Raw genomic sequence first — 21,410 nt, 5'->3', positions numbered from 1 at the left:
AAAAAAATAAGTTACAAAATTACATTGGGTAGGTAGGGGAATTTCTCCTACCTTTCCTAACCTGCCCATTTTGTTAAATTTCTTATATATATTGGAATGGGATTGAGATAGGGATTACCCGTGTATTCGAATGAGGTTGACATTCACAAAAAGAAAAACAAAACAAAAAATCCCATATATTATTCAAAACTTGCATGTCTACATATTGTCTTCAAATGATATAAAACTTTATTCAATAAAATGCTTTATTCCAACTGTCATATATAAAAATTAAAGTAGGTTTGCGATTCCAAGAACTTTATTCCAAAAAAAGAAAAAAAATTCTTTATATTATTCCAAACTTACATGTCTAAAAGAACTTTATTGGAATCTTAAATGTGTAAAATATATTATTAGTTTACGTGACAAAGAAGTTGATTGAAAGAAATAGAAATAGAGAAAAAGAAAACCAAAATGTCTCCAACTTGAAGCGTCTGTGAAGATGCCATGTAAAAGAATAACTTTCATGGGAATGGCTTCAGCTCAAGTATAATGGAAAAGAAAAGATATAGCTTTCATGTAAGAGGTGACTTTGCCTTCATACGCTTTGCTTTGGAATTTGGATGATCTTCTGCCTATTTGTTTCCTCAAAAATTTAAGGAAAGATGCAAGAAAAAGATAATAGAGCAGGAAAATAGAAAGAAAAAAAAAATTAAATTCAAATTAATTTTATATATTACTTCAACTTCATTTCACTTATTTTAACTTTTCAATATAAAGATTAAATAATTTAAAAATTCATAAGTTTTTAATTAATTTTAATTATATTTTATTTTTTTTAACATTTTTCATACGATAAAAAAAATGAAAAAAATCATTTTTCTTAACATTTTCTTCTTTTCTTAATATTTTTTAATGAACCAAACATAACCTTTATATATTGAGTTTAACAATGTTGAATAAAAATGGTACCAAGTAATGAAACCAATCAAGTGTAATGAAGTTTAAACCTTTTACATATGAACTCGATCTACCTTTTGTTTTTGTTGAGGTGATATTTTTGTGTTAATAGTTAAAGAAGCAGAAGAGGATTTAGCATTTTAAAAAAGCTAATAGAATAGATGATTAAAACTATCAATTATATTTAATCATATTAATGGCACTGGCGAAGTCAGAAATAATGGGCAGGGGGCAAAACCAAAAAAAAAAATTGTTTTAAGGGAGGTAATGGGTCTTCAAGATGCAAAATTGGCTCCATGGTTAAGCCTTTTTTACCTTTAAATTTGGCATAGAAATTTGGTTTTTCGGGACGGGGGTAGATGAACTTTAGTGGCTTGATGAACTTTTATTTTTTTTTCATTTTCCCTTTTTTCTAACCTCATATAAAATTTTAAAAACAATTACTTCTCATAAAAATAAATTATAAAAAATAGAATATTGAATTATTTATAAATTGTATTCATTTTAACTCAATTAAATTTTTTCTAAAAAATAAAATAATAATTAAAAATTACATTGGGCTGGTAAGAGAATTTCTCCTACCTACCCTAACCTGTCTATTCCCTTAAATTTCTTATATATATTGGAATGGAGTTAAGATAGGGATGATCCATATATTGGAATAAGGTTAAGATAATTGGAACAAATGAGGTTGGGATAAGGATGACTCATCTGTTGTTATACTTAGACTTAGACAAAAGAAAAGTAACTGGTCATATATTATTCAAAACATGCATGTCTACGTGTTTTTTCCAAATCATATAAAATTTTATTCAATGAAATGCTTTATTCCAACCGCAATATATAAAAATTAAAGTAGGTTTGCAATTCGAAGAACTTGATTCCAAAAAGCAAAAAAAAAATTCCTTTATATTATTCCAAACTTACATGTCTAAAAGAACTTTATTGGAAACTTAAATTTATAAAATGCATTATTAGTTTATGTGACAACAAAAGTTGATTGAAAGAAAAAGAAAAAGAAAAAAAGAAAACCAGAATATTACTCCAACTTGAGCCACTTGTGAAGATGCCATGTCAAAGAATAACTTTGATGGGCATGACTTTAGCTTAATGATAATGGAAAAGAAAAGATATGGCGTGCATGTTAGGTATGACTTTACTTTGATGTGCTTTGCTTTGGAATTTGGATAATATTTTGCCTACGTTTTTTTCCTTGAAAATTCGAGAAAAAATGCAAGGAAAAGATAATAAAGAGGGCAAATAGAAAAAAAGAAAATAAAAAAATATTTAAAGTAATTAATAAATTATTTTTATGTGTTACTTCAAACTCATTTTACTTATTTTAACTCTTCATAAGTTTTTAACTAGTTTTAATTATATTTGATTTTTTTTTTTTGACATTTTCCATAGGATAAATGAATATGAAAAAATCATTTTTCTTAATAATAATTTTTTTTTCTTTTCTTAATACTTTTCATAAACCAAACATAATCTTTATTTATTAAGTTTAACAATGCATAATAAAAATGGTACTAAGTAATGAAATCAATAAAGTGTAATGAGGTTTAAACCTTTTACACATGAAATCGATCTAACTTTTGTTTTTGTTTTTGTTGATGTGATATTTTCATGTTAATAGTTATAGAAGTAGAAGAGAATTTAGCATTTTAAAAAAATGTGGGGAGGGGGTGGGGTGGCAAAATTGAAAAAAATTGTTTCAGTGGGGTGGGTGGGGGAATGTGTCTTCAAAATGCAAAATTAGCTCCATGGTTATGCCCTTTTACCTTTAAATTTGGAAATTTAGTTAAATATAAACAATCATGATACATCATACATTGGATGAATCAACCCAAAGCACAAATCAAAGATCAAGAGTAAAGTCAATGTATAGGCAAAAATAGATATATCATAAATGTATAGGCAAAAAAAAAACCCAAATAAAATATTTAAAGTGATATAATGAAGTAAAGAAATACATACATGAAATGTGCAACATGCCCTCAACATAAATCAAGATTAAAAGAACTCACAATTATATATAAAAAGATGAATTATCAAGAATAGGTAAAACACTCAACAACATGGCAAAAATGAAGTATTCATAACATAAATCATAATAAAATATTTAGACATGGTATTTTATCAAAATAAAATTTGAGCATCATCCTCAAAGTGTGTAAAAGGTAACCCAAGTGTTAAAATAAATTAATCAACCCTCAGTTAATCCAGATTAAATCAAATTTATCAACGCTCTACAAAACATTCAGTATTGGTCAAAACAGGAACACTTACAAAATAAATCTTAAAAAAATATTTAGAAATAGAATTTTATCATGAAAAAAATTGGAGAACATATTTAACATGTCTAGATTACAATGGAACATTATTTAATCACATGTCAATCGATACCAGATTTCGTTGCATTAGGGACACTACATAGAACCATTAACATTCAATAAGAACAGAGGAACTTGCAAAATAAGTCCCAAAAAAAGATACTTAGATATGGAATTTTGTCATAAAAAAAAAAATAGACAACATCTTTAATATGTTTAAATTACGACTCAAAAGGCCAAATTGTTAAATTATATCTCATTCAATACCAGATTTCATCACAAGCACATTGGTCAGAAACAAAGCAAATTTCAATAGCATTTCAAAACAAATTTATTTAACTAACCTACAAGCATGGTAAAATCAAAAGAAAAAACTTTACAATATATTCAACATGATTATTTTATAAGAAAGTCTTAATTGAAGGAATGACTTATCTTAGTCATAAAAACAGGTTTCCCATTGTGAGTGCACTAGTGTATATGGTTACACATTGACAGAACCTGTAGTGAATCATGAGATTAATTATTGAATAGTGTATATGGTTGCATGAGCTCTCAACCTTAAGAGAATATTAAGCTACTATTAAGGTCTTGAATGACTTTGATATACAAGTAAGATTGTAAAGTAATCATATAATCCCTATTAATTAAGTCATTATTGATTAAGCCAAGTGGCAATAGGTATTTTTGAAATAAATATCATGATATCTCATGAGATTGACATAATATATCTACTTACATGATCCTAAGGACTTGTGATTGTAAAATTTGTAGCATCACAGTAGTTCTTTTAGTAGAATTTGACATATGCTCTTAGTAAGCTGAAGTATGTTAATTGGTCACATAATAAGAAGATATCAAACTCAAAGATGATAGATGTAATTTTGAGAGGTTGATGGCTTTCATCTTGTTAGATTATAGACATTAGTTCACAAGGAGCTTACATGTAGCAATTAGTAGGTCATAGACCTAAGAAATTGATTAAAGTACATTTAGTCAACTTATTTTTTAATTTAATTTCATAGGATGTTGGAATACAATTGACTTTTTGTAATGGAATGTTGAGCCAACTTCAAAATTGAATTCCAAGGGAGCTAATATTTTTCTATGGATCCTAGTAGTCCCTGCTCAAACTCATGCTCCTTGATGGTATGTTGTTTTGAGGGATATTTGAGATTTTACTTATATGTATGTATAAGGGTGTTTTCATAAAAGTACAAAAATTGCACAAGAATTTATGAATTATTTTTTTAGATTTGGCTAATTAATTAATTAGAACCTAAGAAGGTTAATTAATTTATTAAGACCTAGTGGATAAGATAAAGTAACTCAAGTCTAAGATGGATTCAAGTTACTTAAGCTCACAAGGACTATATGAACCCTTTTAGGGTTCAAGATTAGAGACTTTAATTTATTATTGTCTTCCAAAGAGAGAAAGAAAACTCTAACCTTCATCCCTCTAAAGAGAATTTTTCCCTTCTTTGTTGCCAAGATCTATAACAGAGCTATTGGATATAAGATATCTAGGCCTTTGAGATTGTTCTTCATCAATGGAAAAAAAAAATTGGGAATATCCAAATTTGAAGTATCATTGTTTACTTGTTTCTCACACTTGAATAAAGTTTTTAAAATGCATATTAGTTTTTGTTGCACTTAGAATCTTAAATGCACGCACCATTTAACCCGTTATCTAATTTATTATTGTCTTCTGTAGAGAGAGAAAGAAAACTCCAATCTCCATCCCTTTAAAGAGAAGTTTTTCCTTCTCCATTACCAAGATCCATGGAAGAGCTATTGTATAAAAGATTTCTAGATTAGTAACCTAACCCTCGATGCCGATCCTGTTTTTCACAGACCACCTTTTCCAAAACAAGGAGTCACACTTAGGGTTTTTCTTCTTATTTTGGTTACCTTTTTTAAAATAAAACAAAAATAAGTAGCGACTCCAAGTCATTTTCTAATAAATAAAATCATTTTCAAAATAAAAATTGAGCTCGTCATCGAGTGGAAGCGCATGAGCCAAAATGCGGGGTCCACACTGTATTTTAAAATAAATTTAATTTCTTCATAAATCAATTAAAAATATATTTTGATATAATACAATTTTCATCAATCAATTAAAGTATTTTTTTATTTAGAATTTTAATTTTATTATATGAAGGAAATAAAAATTTAGATTTGACAGAACACAGAAGACAAACTATACAATCAAATTATTTAATAATAAAATATTTATTTTATAAAAAAATTAATATAAAATAATAAAATTATAATTTTTTTATTAGTATACACCAAATAAAAGAGGTTTATGATGAAATTTCAAATATATAGGATTCAGATGTATTCAGTCAAAACCTTATGGGAGGCAAATGAAATTAACTCTTACATAATATATGAAAATTCCATTAGATGAACCACATTGGTATTATAATTTATCATACTTTCATTGATTTTATTTTCATAGTTGTGATTAATTTGCAATAAATTTATGGGGAAAACAAGAAAGCCTTCAATTCCATTCTCCAAAAGGGAAAACACTAGACAAAAGGCCAAAAGTTACATTCACTTTACCAACACAAACCAACCAAGAAAGATAGAAGAAATGAACTTGCAACATGACAACCACAAACCAAGTGTATTGTTCTCATTTATTCCATTCAAAGCATCATGTACACAAACATCCCCTTCCAAATGGGCTCATTAAAATGGAGGAGGCCCACCATGTGGCCCACCAGGAGGCCCACCAAAGATAGGCCCACAGCAGCTCTCTAGGATGCAGCAACAGCACAGAAAATAGAAACTGCCAAATAAAAATCAAGTGTCATAAATTAATAATAACATTACTGATCATTATTGTTACTGATAACCCTTCTTTCCTAAGGCATTGTTTGGTTAGAATCCCAAAAGCACTTTTTCTCCTTTTTTAGTTTCAAAAATTATTTTCATGTTAAATGTGAACGCAAACATTACCCAAATGATTCTGGGTTTTGAAGATAGTTATAAAACTCATAGATCTACCCAAAAATGAACGATGAGGAATTAATAAAGAAAAAAAATTAAAATTAAATAAAATGAAAAAAGTCTCCAAAAGAACTCACCATGTAGACACGGCCCTGCAAATACCACCGCAAAGAAAAGCAAAGCAGCCACAAGGGCCTCCAGGCCCTCCTGGTCCCGGGGGTCCCCAACCTGGAGGAGGCATCTTTTTCTCTCACTTTCTCGAGAAAATGCAACGCAGGGAGATGAACTTAGCGTGGTAGAACAACACTAAAGGTATTCTATATATATATATATAGACTTTTGGAGCGATGACTAAAGAGAAGAAAACTTAACGATGGAGTATTCTTGAATCTTGATCTTTCTAGGCCAGTATTTGACCGGTAAGTAAAGGTGGAGAAACAGTTGGTTGGGATAAGGATGACTGGAGGGGGCAGCTGCCTTTCTTCGGCCTACCTTTCAAAGCCACCAGTTGTTTTCAATTTTGAAAGCTCCATGTGACTTTCCTTTTAGTTTTTCTCTCTCTCCTCCTCTTCTTTTCTCACTGAGTCCACCAGTAGGGAATCGACCCCTGGTTTCAATTTCAATCCCATAGAAGAACAAAAGAAAACGTGAAATATGGTTTAGAATTGGATCTTTGTCTGAAGAGAAAATTGGATTTCACAGCTCCCAATAGATTGTTTTGCTAAAATAAAATGGCTAAAAATATGTATTGTTTTTTAAAGCATTTTTATAGTCCGTTTACAAATCAATTAGAAAATAAGGGCACGTTTGGTAATTGTTATGTTCTCACGTTTGACAATCAAAAACACCCTTTTTTTTGTTATTAAAAACAAAACAAAAATGTTTCAAATAATATTTTTTTAATAATTTTTTAATTTTTTAGAGTTATTTTAAAAAATAATTATATAGAATAATTAAAAATAAAATACTATATATAAAAATTATTTTTAAAACAAATTTTAAAAATATTAAAAACAAAGTTAAAACCATTTTAGGTTTTCAAATAAACTTTTATTTTACAAAGCATTATATTAAGAACTGCTTTTAAAAATTATTTTTAAAAATAATTATCAAACAGGTCCTAAGTAAACTTTTCAAAATATAAAATCAATTGATGTGATTATTAAACTAAAATCATCAATATATCTTTTAAAAATTACTTCGTTGTTAGGCAAAACATAAAAAATAAAAAAAAATGTATCTAAATGCTAACTAATTCTTCATAAGAATATTATTGATAAATTTTTAATAATATTAAAAATATTTTTATCAAAATTGCTTCCAATATTACTATATTTTCATCACAAAAATCAATAAAATTTAGGGTTATTTGATTAAAAGAGTTATTAAAAACTTAATTTTGATAATTTAACTTTTCATCATTTTTTTTGCTATATTTTGATAAAAATATCCTCATTATTTTCTTTTAAAAATAACTTTTTTGTTTAAAACCTACATATAAATACTTGAAATAGTCGAGAGCATTTATATCAAAAATTAGTTACTCTTCAGTAAGAACATGGAAGATGTTTAAGTTATAAATATGAAGATTATTTCATCCTTTTTAACTAATTAATCCTAAAATTTGTTTCAACAACATACCCATTTATGTTTTATGATTAATTTCCCTTATTAATTAATCCAATAATACAAATTAAATAGAAAAAATTTGAAAATCCAAAACTACTTGTAAAAATATTAGGTGGCATCAAGTGAAAAATGGATGAGATTTGGTATAGATTTGGATTTCTTGTCTCTTTTAGCAAAACAAAAACAAAAGAAAAAAAAATCACAAAATTAAAGTCAAATGATGACAATTATAAATCTCAATTATTTAATACAAAAGCAAGCATCTTGATAGAGACATCTAAATTAAAATCAAATTAATCTCTAACCCTTAAAGAATGACTCCACCATGACTCCAAACTTTGAAGGAAATAATTTATATAAAGCTACAAGCCATTAATAAAAACAAGGCCCATTGGAATAGGGGCAAGTGGGGGTGACAAATGGATTAAAAAATGTTGGTAACTTGCAATTGGAAATCTTTGCCATCAATGGGCCAGCTAGTCTTTTTGCCTTGGCAGTTTTGTTAACAGGGTGGCTTCAATTATGTCACAATTCTTAAATATTTGATAAGGGTAACAATAATTGGAAGAGAATGCATGTGATAACCCCTTGTATTTCAGTGTCAGAGCATGGCCATGTGTCCAGTTAATAAGCATTATTGTTGGACAAGTGTCATCTGCTCATGGTGTCTTATAATGACTTGGTTGGTGCAAATTCATTATCACCCAACTACCACCTACTCTAAATATTTTCTTAATCTATTTTCAAAAATGAAGAAAATTTAAAAGAAAATTATTTTTAAATTTTTTTTTTTGAAAAAAATAATCTCTCTTGCAAGCACAATGTTATAATATGCTATCTATAATAACTCACCCTTTTTTCATAGAGATTTTATCCACTCTACATCTATTAAAAGGTAAATAAATTTCTAATTTTACCTCAAACACAAAGCAAAAAACATACTTTTATAGAATTCTTTAGAAATAAATAAATAAATAACTCCAAATGGGCAAATATGGATTAAGTATCCCATGCTTCAACTATGACATATACTTCAAATACACAAACTAGTCAAACTATCCATAGTTTTATCATATATGACATCTAATTTCAAAATAATTGGATTACATAATCATTATTGGAGATGTCTTAACGTTTTTTCTCTTTATATTGCTTGCTTGGGGGTGTCCCCTACATAGTATTCATCCTCTCCCCTTTGCAGGCCTTTTACTTTCTTTTTCCCTTTCTAGGTATGCTCAATATTATCTCATCTTTTCTTTTTATTGGGGTCTAAGCCTTGTCGATGAGTGAGGTATTTCAATTGCTTGTGATAGAGGTACCTTCTTTTGCCTCAAGTAGGGGTCATCTACCACTACCTACCCTAAGTCTATTTACCTCCCATTATAATCTATGTGGAGGTAAAGAATCAAATAAAAATCTCAATAATATGATTAAAGGTTACTCTATCGATCTTAGGGAAATCAAAATAAAAAAGAATTCATCTTAGAGTAAAATCAGTATTCATACTTATACTAGACTCAATTGTCTTATAACATTCAAATCAATTCTCCCTCTAAACAAAATTTTACGAGGTAATTATATTATATTCTATATATATATATGTATGTATGTATGTATGTATGTATTGGCTCAAGTCTTGTGGATGAGTGAGACATTTAAGTTGCTTGTGATAGAGGTACTTGCTTTTGCCTCAAGTGAGGTCATCTTTCTCTATCAACCCCAAGTCTATTTACCTCCAATTATAATCTTTACGGAAGTAAAGAATCAATAACAATCTTGACAATAAAATTAAAGGTTACTCTATTGACTGTAGGGAAGTCAAAATAGAAAAGAATTCATCTTAGAGTAAGATCAATGTTCATACTTACACTAGACTCAACTATCTTATAACATTCAAATCAATTCTCCCTCTAAACAAAATTTTAAGAAGTAATTATATTATATATATATATATATATATATATATATATATATATATATATATATATATATATATATATATATATATATATATATATATATATATATATATATATATATATTGGCTCAAGTCTTGTGGGTGAGTGAATGAGTTGTGATAGAGGTACTTGCTTTTGCCTCAAGTGGGGTCATCTACCTCTCTACCTACACCGAGTCTATTTACCTCTAATTATAATCTTTACGGAAGTAAAGAATCAATAACAATCTCAACAATAAAATTAAAAGGTTATTCCATCGACTTTGGGGAAGTCAAAATAGGAAATAATTCATCTTAGAATAAGATCAATGTTCATACTTATACTAGACTCAACTGCCTTACAATGTTTAAATCGATTCTCCCTCTAAACAAAATTTAAAAAATAATTATATTATATATATTAAAGGGGCAATCAACTTCTAATTTTTATAGTTATAAATAAATATAATTTGCCTCAAGTCTTGTGGATGAGTGAGGCATTTCAACTACTTACGTTAGGGGTACTTACTTTTGCCTCAAGTAGGGTCATCTACCTCTACCTACCCCTAGTCGATATACCTCTAATTATAATCTCTGTGGAAGTAAAGAATCAACAAAAATCTTGACAATATAATTAAAGGCTACTCTATCGACATTAAGGAAGTCAAAATAGAAAAAAATTCATCTTAGAGAAAAATCAATGTTCATACTTATACTAGACTCAATTGTCAAAGGGCAGTTAACTTCTAATTTTTATGGTTAAAAATAAATACAAAATTATATTTAAAAGAATCTTATAAGTATTGAAAAGTAGAAAAATAAAGAAATAACAATTTGGTATGAAATACTTTTTTTTTTTTTTAATGTGTATGCAAATGGTAGTAAAGTGTTTTTAGAAGACCAAAATTTTACTTTTTCTTTTCAAAAGATTATTTCATGGTATACGAATTAATAATATACTACCACATTTACACGTAATAGAATTATGAGAGAATGTGATAATAGTCTTGTTACGTGATTCACCTTCATTTCAATCTAATCGAAATTGGTATAATTTAAGATGAGTCCACCTTGACAAATTTTTAACTCTAATTATCAAACCAATATTCTTAAATTATGTCATGTATTTAATAAGAGGTCAAACCAAGCCTACTACCAAAGACACCTTGACTATATTCTCAACTCTAGCAAATATAAAACATTTAAGTGTTATGTCAAAAGATCTCTTTATTAAGGTGTAGGGGTAGGAGACATTTGGTATGATGATAAAATCAATTCAACAACCACCTCTAGAAACATGGAAATTATCAATGGAAATATCCTCTTAATGATGTCATCATTAATTGTATGAATTATAATCTCATCATGCAAAATTATAAATAAGCTATAAATTCAATATTAGCACTAAATGAATTCATTAAAAATATAACGAGTGTCAACTTAATAACTTAAAGTGACTTAAAAACTTAATTTAAGACATTCAGTAAATTAAGTATATTTGATAAAATAATTTAATGGTATGATTTAAAGTCAAAAATAATTTTAAATAATAAGTAAAAATAAGTAATTTATTCTTAAATCCATATCTTCATTTTTATCTTTTTATCCCAATTTATCATAGTTACCTCCACAATCTTTTCTGCTATTCCACGATTTTTATTGTTACTCGATCTCCTTTATCCTAATTATGATTTATGAGGATAAATATGTTAATTTAATTATTTAAAATTAATTTTATTAAATGACCTTAATATTTAAAAATAAAAATTAACTAATAAATTTTAAATCAACAACTTAAATACTATTCAATTTAAAGTCAACTTAAATTATTAAATAATAAATATTAAATTTACTAAACATCCTCTATATTTATAACCTTTTCTTTCGTGTCTAGGTATATAATTTTTTTTCTTCTATAGCGAGGAAGAAACATTATATTTTATATTGATTGGAAAATGATATTTTGAATTGATGACTCGTAATTAATTTGTACACAATTAATTCTATGATGATGATAACATCCATTTGACTCTAATTCTTACATATCCAAAAGTAGGGTAATGTGATAATATAAATATATTGAATTGATAGACTCGTAATCAAATTGTACTCAACATCCTAACATCCATTTGACTTCTCCAGCCTCATTCAAAGATAGCCAAAGCTGAGTGACGTGACGTGATGGAAACTTAAATGCTATGTTTGGTATTGAAAAAACGAAATATAATATAAAAAAAATTAATAAAAATTTATATATTTTTAAGAATTAAAATATTATATTTTTTAAAGACTATTTTCAAACTCATAATACTTTTTTAGGCATTGTCTTTTAAAAAATTCAAATCCAAATTTAAAATTTATAAATTATTTTTTCAAATGATAAATTTTTTTAATTAAATTTTGTCCTTAAATTTAAAAAATTTCTTGAATCGTGGTATTTTAAAATAGATTTTTTTAAAATTATTGTATTTTTCTTTTAATCTCTTGCTTTTTCTTTTATTCTTTTTTTTTCTTTTCCTTATATTTTGATAATCACTCGTGTGCAAAGAATAGAAGCTTGGCTTTAATTTGATTAGGATTTTGGTGAATGCTAGCACATGGGGATATCACTAGACCCCACCAATCATGAGTATGGCAACCATTGATCATATTTAATTTGCAACTAACCACTTGATCTGGTGGACAAGTGAACTAATCAGAAGGTTGGATTATTTTACAAGCAATCAAATCAAAGCTATGAATTGTAGGGTCATGATTCACTTATTCCATACACACCATCTTATGATCATAACAAACAACAATTTAAAGGATAAACAGAGAAGTAGAGCTGGCTATATCTCCAAGGAGAACTAATGGATAAATGTAGAACACCCTGATGGCATACAGAACCCAATGCATCGCTAACGCAGCTGATTATGGAGGTGGGCCTCCAGGTCCACCTGGGCCTCCAGGACCACCAAAGCAATCCTGTAGCAACCAGCAACAGCACAAGAAGTTCAGGCTGCAACCAAAATCAAGACCAAAATTAAACTCTGAAATTAAAAAAAAAAATTAAAAATAAATAAATAAATCTTCAAATCGCATTTCCAAACAGCCTCCTAATGAAAAAGTTGGTCTCCATCAACCCCACATTGGTTAGATTTTACCTTTTAGCAACTAAACGAGAATTCAAAGAACAAATGATTTAAAATTGGATCAGTTTTCTGCATGAAAGAAGTTACGGCATGAAGAAATAGCATCGCAGAAACCGCCAAAGAAACCACCCGGGCCAGGGCCACCGGGGCCAGGACCCCACCCTCCAGGCCCTCCAGGTCCTCCAGGTCCTCCAGGCCCTCCAGGTCCCATTACTAGCCTCTCTACACCCACAAACCTACGCCAGCGCCGGACTGTGATATAAGCTCACAACCTCTGTTGGAAGCTCTGTGGTCGGATGGCAGTGAGGGAAAGGTTCCGACTCTATATATAGAAGCTTATAGGAGGCGGAGGAGGGAGGGCGGTGGAGGTGTTATATAAGGAATTTGCTTAGCCGAAGGATCGAGTCTCGTCTTCACGTGTACCAAAACAAGTTCGCAACTTCCATTCTATCATCCACCCTTTTTCAAAGTTCAAAGTTCAAACCTACCACTCAATGCTGGGATATATCATGCACGTGCCTCTTTGTGACATGTGGTGTGTTCAAAACTTAAATATGTTCCTCCATGTTGGGGTTGCGTTGGTAGAGCCATGGGAAAAGAGAGTAAAGTTTGATTCAGGTGGCCAAATTGATGGACCATGGCCGGCAGACTGCCACTTTTTGCTGTAAAGTGGCCATATTTAGACAATGGATGGGTTCCCCATTGGGGTAACCTCTTTCTTCTAATTCATTCATTTCATACTTTATATATATATATATATATATATATATATATATAGATATATATATCACCTGCACCCAAGCTTTAAACCTAAAAGAGTTCTTCCAGGTTTAAACATGCCTCTATAATTAAAAAGAAGGAATTTATACTTATATAACGTCAAAAACTTTCTCTCATATTCGATGTAGAATACCACAAACACCTCCTATATAAACACATCGTCCTTATTATGTCTCATATGATTGTGAGGTTAAACAGATAAACACCCTCCACATAGTCAAACAAACTCTCATATTGAGGTTAACGATCAGTTCTAATACAATTTTGTAATTATTTGCATCCAACTGTGTGGATATTATCTACTCTGAGTTTAAAGGGATCATCACAGTTTTAAAATGTATCTAGAAATTTAAAAGGAGTTCATATTTATATAGCCTAAAAAACTTTCTCCCCTATCTAATATAAGATGTCACATATATTATGGTTTAATACACTATAATAATAAGCAAAGCAAAACAAAACAAAACAAAATCTCGAAAAATAAATACTTTGTTCATTTTTTTCTCCTTTTAAAACCATAAAAATTCATCGTTTTCAGGATTCTGAAAGCTCTCTTAATTAATTCGTCTTTTCAAAAGATAAGTTTATTTTCTTATATTAAACATATCTTTTTAAAAAATGAATTTACTTTTTACATTAAACTTGATTTTTACATGAATTTTAAACTTATTATAGTTTTAAAATTATTTCTCATAGAGGCGACATCAATGGTATAGCTACATCCATATTTTCGAAGTAACAACAAGCTGTCATTTTAGAATTTTCAGGCAACAACATCAAGGTGGGCCAAAAGATTTTCTACTGGGGTGTAATCAAACAAAATTATCCAGCTGGACGGACCCAAGCATTAATAATTAGGCCCCTATGGCCCATTATCGCGAGGAACAATAATTTAGGATTCAAGTGGTCCAACGTAGGAGCCAACATCAACCTTTCGTTTGTGGTTGGATCGTTTTTGGGTTAAGATATGGTGAATTCTAACCCGTTGTTGTGGTCTGGGCGAGTTGGATATATCCATTCATCTTTCTCCATGGGCCCAAAGTGATCTTGAACCAAGCTCCAAGACACCAAGAAATCAACTCTTACAGTTTAATAACAAGCCCCAAACCTAACCCCAGTCATGGCTTTCGTATATTTGCATTTTGCTGTTCGAGCACCTTTTGCCTAACTCCAAGCTTAGGTGTTTTTTCTTCTTCTTTTTTCAAACAAAATAATATGCACTACCAATAAAAGGAATTGAACAAGACCTCAAGCATCATAATGAACCCTATAAGAATATTTGAGCTCATGTAGATACCGTTGAGATTTTGATAAAATAAAGTTTAAAACATCAATTATTTTAAAAATAATAAAAATATTTCATATAAATTAATTTAATAAGTGGGAATATCTTAATTTGTATTGATAATTTTTAATATTTATAACAGTTAAGTTGGGAGTTATGAACTTTAATTAGAATTATCCATGTATAACAATCTATTCTTAAAAGTTCTACCTTTAAAAATAAAAATAAATTAAAAAAAAAAAACTTTCTTACCTTCCACCGTGATCAAGAAAAATTATGTCAAGTTTCTAAAACCTAATTTTTTTTTTTCCTATTATTCTTCTTTTCTTGGCCAATGAGTGACACTTTGATCAGTTTTTCAACCAATGGTTGCTATGAACCAATTGAGATTGTATCTTGAAATTATTATTCACCATTGGTATTCGCACGTGGGGAGACAATAGTGGCTACAGGACAACATATTCTCGTGTACCTCATCAAATTAAGCCAACTTTTCTTTTCTTTTTTGTTAATTTTATTTTCATTAATTTTGATTTATTATTTATATATGTGTTAAAATTTATATTTTTTTTTTATGAAGTAGAAAAACTCTCCATCAGATACTAATTTAATACTTACTATAAGCCATTTCCCAAGTACATAGGATTCATAAAAGCCTAATTTGTAATAGTGTTTCCCTTCAAATTATATAAACTTTCAATATGAATTTCATACTTTAAAGATCTTCCTCTCAGGGTTCAAAAAATTGGTCGAGTCGTATCCGCCTCAACGCCGGCCGCGACGAGTCCGATACTAGATACAATTTATACCTAGACTCGACATTAAATCGATTGGACTCGGATGACTCGACCGATATTTCGAGTTAACTCGGTCAACTTAGAAAAAATAAATAAATAAAAAATAAAAAATCAATCAACAGATTCCCTGCAAAAGAAACCCATCACAATAAGAATCAAATTTTCAGAAAAATCAGATATTCCTCTGCAAAAGAAAACCCGTGAAAATTTAAAACAAACCTGTGACCCTTTCAAAAGCCTTTAAAAAGAGCCTCGGTTGAAGAATAACTTACTTAACCCTAAATCCACCATTTCCAGAGTGAAGAATCTTTGTCTTTGGTGCGTTGCTGATGGGAAGGCAGCATATCGTGGTTGTATGGTAGCAGCGGAAAGGTTCGATAGTCTGAGAGGTTGCAGATCGTGGTCTTCGTGGTGTGTTGGGGAAGAAGATATCAATGCTGTAAATCGGTCTTCGTGGTGTTGGGAAAGAAGATAGAGGGCAAGGGTTTCAAACCAGCAAGTAATAACTAATGAAGGTAATTCCCCCTTGTTGCTATATAGTTGTGCTTAATGAAGCATGTGAGTATGTATATACTCTTCTGTATACGGTTTAACACTTTATTGTTGCTATATATAATCTATCATTCCTTTTCAAATATTGGATGGTTATAACATTTTTGTTTTTAGGTGCCAATTAATTTGATTGACTTTCATCCATCACATAAATGAGAAAACATAAATGAACATCTTTAATATTTTAAAATTATTATCACCATTAAATTATACATTTTATCAATTTCTCAATACTCTTAATAAAATCAGTCATTATTTTTTATTTTATACAATGACAAGTGACATTAAATACTAATTTATTTATTAAGTGATTAATTAAAATTCATTTTAGCCCAATTGGGTGATTGACCATCCTTGAGATGTGATCTATTAGTCTTTGGTTGAATGGTCTTTGATTTTTGTTTTATATTCTTCAACTATGGAATAATCTAATTTTCCATATATAATTAAAAAAATTACAAGTACTCATTTGAAATAGATACTAAACCTTCGTTTAGGTTATATTTGATTCCCAAAAAATTATTAAGAAAATTTATTTATTTTTTTCACTATTTTTATCATAAAAAATATAAAAGAGAATTAGTTGCAATTAAAAATTAGCTAAACATTTATATATTTTTAAATTATATAATCTTTATATAGAAAAATAAATAAATAAAATGAATTAAAAGAGTCATACAAAAATAATTTATTAACCTTAAATTTGTTTAGTTTTCTTTTTTTTTTCCTCTAATATTCATAAACCAAATATAGCATTAGTAAATGACTTATTTAATTAAAAAGGTTATTGAAAACTCAATTTTGGAAATCTAACCCTTCATTATTTTTTTGGCATCATTTTAAAAAAAACACTCTCATTTTTTTCTTATAAAAATAATTATTTCTTTTAAAACATTCATGCAAATACTTAAAGTAATCAAGGGTATTTATATATATATAAAAAATGAGTTACCCTTCAAATATAAGGATTATTTTCATCATTTTTAACTAATTAGGTTTTAATAAACTGAGTAAATCTCAAGATAGTTTTAATACTCGATCTTTCGTTTGAATTAGAATTGCCAAGTAGTTACTCACTAACGATAATCACCAATGTTACAACATAATTTCAAAGCGTCTTATCATACAAGATATTAAAATAAATTAATTTTCTTTTCCTAGTTGTCCACTTTATTTTTTATGCTAATAATATTTTTTTTAAATCAATATGGAAAAAAATTGACATTTGACATATAATTAGTCAAATAGTATTGAGTAAAATTATCATCAAAATCTTTTATAATATTATTATTGAGTGATATCATGAGCTCTGAAATGTTACATTGCTTGGTTGAATAAATGTTTTATATTTTATATAAAATTTTGAATAATGCTACAAAATATAATTTATAAGAAATTGTATTGAATACTTTAAAAATATCACTCAATTTTCTATTAGTACAAATAAATTTACATTATATTAATGACAAAAAATTTCCCTATTACTCAATTACATTAATACTATATTGCAAAATTAAATTACATTAGAAAATTAATAATTATTTAAAAAATTCAAATAATCATAAATGATTTAATAATACGGAATGAAGGGTATGCATTTACATGGTAAATTACATTTATATTTGAATCAATCTTACTTCATTATATCATGTAGATTTTTTATTTTATAATATTCTATAATTAAATTACAATAGGAAATCAATAATTATCAAAACAATAAATTAGTTCACTAAATTATTTTTGTATGGTATAGAAATATAAAGTACATTTATATGGTAAACTTTATATGGCATAGATATTGTATTTTTAATTTATGTTTTTATCTTATAATATTGTAAAATTAAATTACATTAGAAAATTAATAATTATTTAATTTTTTTTTTCAAATAATCATAAATGATTTAATAATACGGAATGAAGGGTATGCATTTACATGGTAAATTACATTTATATTTGAATCAATTTTACTTCATTATATCATGTAGATTTCTTATTTTATAATATTCTACAATTAAATTACAATAGGAAATCAATAATTATCAAAACAAACTTTTTTAAAAGAATTTTTTTATAAAAATATTCATTTATTTAACTATTATTTATTTTAATTAAAAAAACATATAAATAAGTGGAAAACAAAAGATGATGAACTTAGGTGAGATCGTGTTTATTGTTTTTTTAGTAGAATTTATTTTTATATGGTAACAATATGAAACATATAAGTGAGTAGAAAATTGAATATTATAATTCTTATATAAATGTGTTTATATATATTTAATTTGAAAAGTAAGTTGTTTTCCTTTTATACATGGTTAGGTTAAAATTTCAAAATGGCTTCTGTGAAACCAAGGTTTGGTTAATCTTGATTTTGATGATAACAAAATAAGGTTTAGAACTAATGATTATATTTCAAGTGTGATTAGGCAAGATGATTTCCAAAGTGGCAATCACAAAGACAAATCAAGCCAAAGAGAAATCATAAAGAAGAAGACCACCTCAAAGAGAAGTGTTTTTCAAGACCCAAGCTTCATAAGATCTCTTTGTAAGGTTGTTGGTGCACTAGGATTTTCATGCATTACATTCTTTACTTATGCACCAAAATCATCCAATAGTTATTTTGTTTTAAATATATTAAGAATTGGATGATTTCATGTTTACAACTAAAACGTTGTGTTAAATGTTTTTCAAACTTGTTTTAACAGGTTTTAAGTTAAAAAAGTTGGTTGTTGAGCCAAAAATGGCTCAACCAGTTGAACCAGTTGATGAACCGGTCGACCGGTTGTGCTCGTCCGGTCAACCCCTAACTCGACCGATCGAATCCCCAAACGTCTAGTTTGGCTTTTCTCTTCTATAAAAATGCTTCAATCTTCATTGTTTAAAGAGCTTAACCTTCCCAAACCTTTCTTGAATATATTTGAGCCTTGGAAGAGTGTTTTTGAGTGCACCATTGTTCTAAAACTTGCATATCTTTAGTGCACCTTTCAATCCTAGTTTTCTTGTATCATTTGAGTTTAAAGTTCTTGTGCTAGGATTTTTGTGAGATCATTTATTTGTAAATCTTTGAGAGAAAGTTTCTCAAGAATCTGGTATCTCTTGAGAAGTGTAAAGGGTGCATGGAGTCAAAAGTCCAAGAGGGTGAATTGGAACCATAATCCAATTGTATTGCTTGAAGACTTGGTTTGGAAGCCTTGAATTAGTGGAACCTCAAGCTTGGGATTGAAGCTAGAGGAGAGTGGATGTAGGTCGGGTTGCATCGAACCACTATAAACTCTTGTATTTGCATTCTCTCTTCCCTACTCTTTAATTTATATGCAATTGTCTTTATATTGCTTATTATATACTTGTTTATAATTGTCTCTTACATTCACATAGTTTAAATTTGTAAAAAGAGACCATCACCCTATTCACCCCCTCTCTAGGGTGATTACCATAGGTTGGATTAGCTTTAATTTTCCTAACAGCTTCAAAACATGATATTGGTTGGGAGAATGCAGAACCTATTAGTGGTAGTAGAAGAACCATAAAGTGTAAATATTGTGGGAGAATTATACATGGTGGTATAACAAGATTAAAGCAACACATCGCACATATATCTGAACAAGTGGAAGGATGTCCACGTGTACCGATAGAAGTGTCACATAGTGTTAGACAACATATGTCTGATACTTCAAAAGAAAAAACACAGTTAAAAAAAAAAAACGACTTTTGAGTTCCTTAAATAGAGAAAATTTCTATGAAATTGAGGAAGTTGCTATGGCTAATTTTGAAAGAAGACAAATGAAACAAGCAATGAAAAAAAATTGTCGAATTTTTGAAGAATGTGGACAAGAGCATCAGAAGAGTGGTAGTTCCTCACAACCTTCTAATGTTAGGATTAAGTGCGGACTGACACGTAGCTTCAGTGTAAGAAAAGGAGCTAGCATACCTCCAAAAGGAATTGATCCCTATATGTTCCCATCAAAGCATAAATCGATAAAAAACTTGTTTTCTACTGAAGGTGTGAAGAAAGTGGGTAAAGCTATATCTAAATTCTTTCTCTTTAATGCAATACCCTTTAATGCAGCTAACAATGGGCCTTACTATCAATCAATGATTGATACCATAGCAGAAGCAGGTCCAGGCATCAAGGGTCCCATGGGATACCAAATTGGAAATGCATATTTGGAAGAGGAGGTGCAAGAGCTTATGGTATACATAACAACATTGAAGGCTAAATGACCTATATATGAGTGTACAATCATGTTTGATGGTTGGAATTCTAGGACTAGAAAGCCTATCATCAATTTCATGATTTATTATGATAGAAGTATGATATATCATTCTTCAGTTGACATTACCAATATACCTAAGACAACAGACTACATCTTTTCCCTTATGGATAAAGTTGTAGAGGAGGTTGGGGAGGAAAATGTTGTTCAAGTAGTCACTGATAATGAGGCAAGTTTTAAAGCAGTCGATATGTTGTTGATGGAGAAGCAGAAGCATTTGTTTTGGTCTCCTTGTGCAGCCCACTGTATTGATTTAATGCTTGAAGATATTGCAAGCATGAAGCAGATTAAGGAGACATTAGATCAAGCTAAGATGATCACATGATTTATTTATAATAGCTTGAAAGTAGTGAATTTGATGAAAGTGTTCACTAAGGATAGAGATCTGTTAAGGTCAAGAACAACCCGTTTTGCCACTGAATTCATTTCACTTGAGAGTCTTATACGTTATGAGGCTGATTTGAAAAGAATGTGCACAACAAATGAGTAGCGTGAATTCAATAAAGATAGGAGCAAAAAAAGTCTAAGAGATAAGGTATCCAACCTTATCTTAACTGATCGATTTTGGAATAAGGTAGGGAAAGTTCAAACCATCATGAAACCTCTCGTCAAATTATTGAAATTGGTTGATCAAGATAAAAAGCCCACACTATCAATCATGTATGAAGCAATGGATAGAGCTAAATTGGCTATTAAGACATTGGTCAAGCAATAGGAAAAGTATTGGGAAGTCATTTATAGAAGGTGAAAAGGTAAATTGCACAGACATTTGCATGCTGCAGGTAATAAAAAA

General features: G+C 28.9%; 1 protein-coding gene and 1 long non-coding RNA gene across 2 annotated transcripts; one reads left to right on the top strand and one right to left on the bottom strand.

Moving 5' to 3' along the window:
- Positions 1–5,760: 5,760 nt before the first annotated feature.
- Positions 5,761–7,007, bottom strand: LOC117929634. Its single transcript, XR_004653783.1, has 2 exons — positions 6,374–7,007; positions 5,761–6,075 (listed from the first exon to the last, which is right to left on the bottom strand). It is a non-coding gene; the product is annotated as an uncharacterized LOC117929634 (long non-coding RNA).
- Positions 7,008–12,476: 5,469 nt separating this feature from the next.
- On the top strand, positions 12,477–13,252 carry LOC117929647 (EMI domain-containing protein 1-like). Its single transcript, XM_034850003.1, has 2 exons — positions 12,477–12,800; positions 13,023–13,252. Exons 1-2 carry the CDS (start codon positions 12,677–12,679, stop codon positions 13,196–13,198), a joined length of 300 nt encoding a protein of 99 aa, XP_034705894.1. The 5' UTR covers positions 12,477–12,676; the 3' UTR covers positions 13,199–13,252.
- The last annotated feature ends 8,158 nt before the right edge of the window (positions 13,253–21,410 follow it).

This window comes from Vitis riparia, chromosome 14 (genome assembly GCF_004353265.1).
Source record: "Vitis riparia cultivar Riparia Gloire de Montpellier isolate 1030 chromosome 14, EGFV_Vit.rip_1.0, whole genome shotgun sequence".
Lineage (NCBI taxonomy): Eukaryota > Viridiplantae > Streptophyta > Magnoliopsida > Vitales > Vitaceae > Vitis > Vitis riparia.
This window is presented reverse-complemented; position numbering and strand designations above follow the sequence as displayed.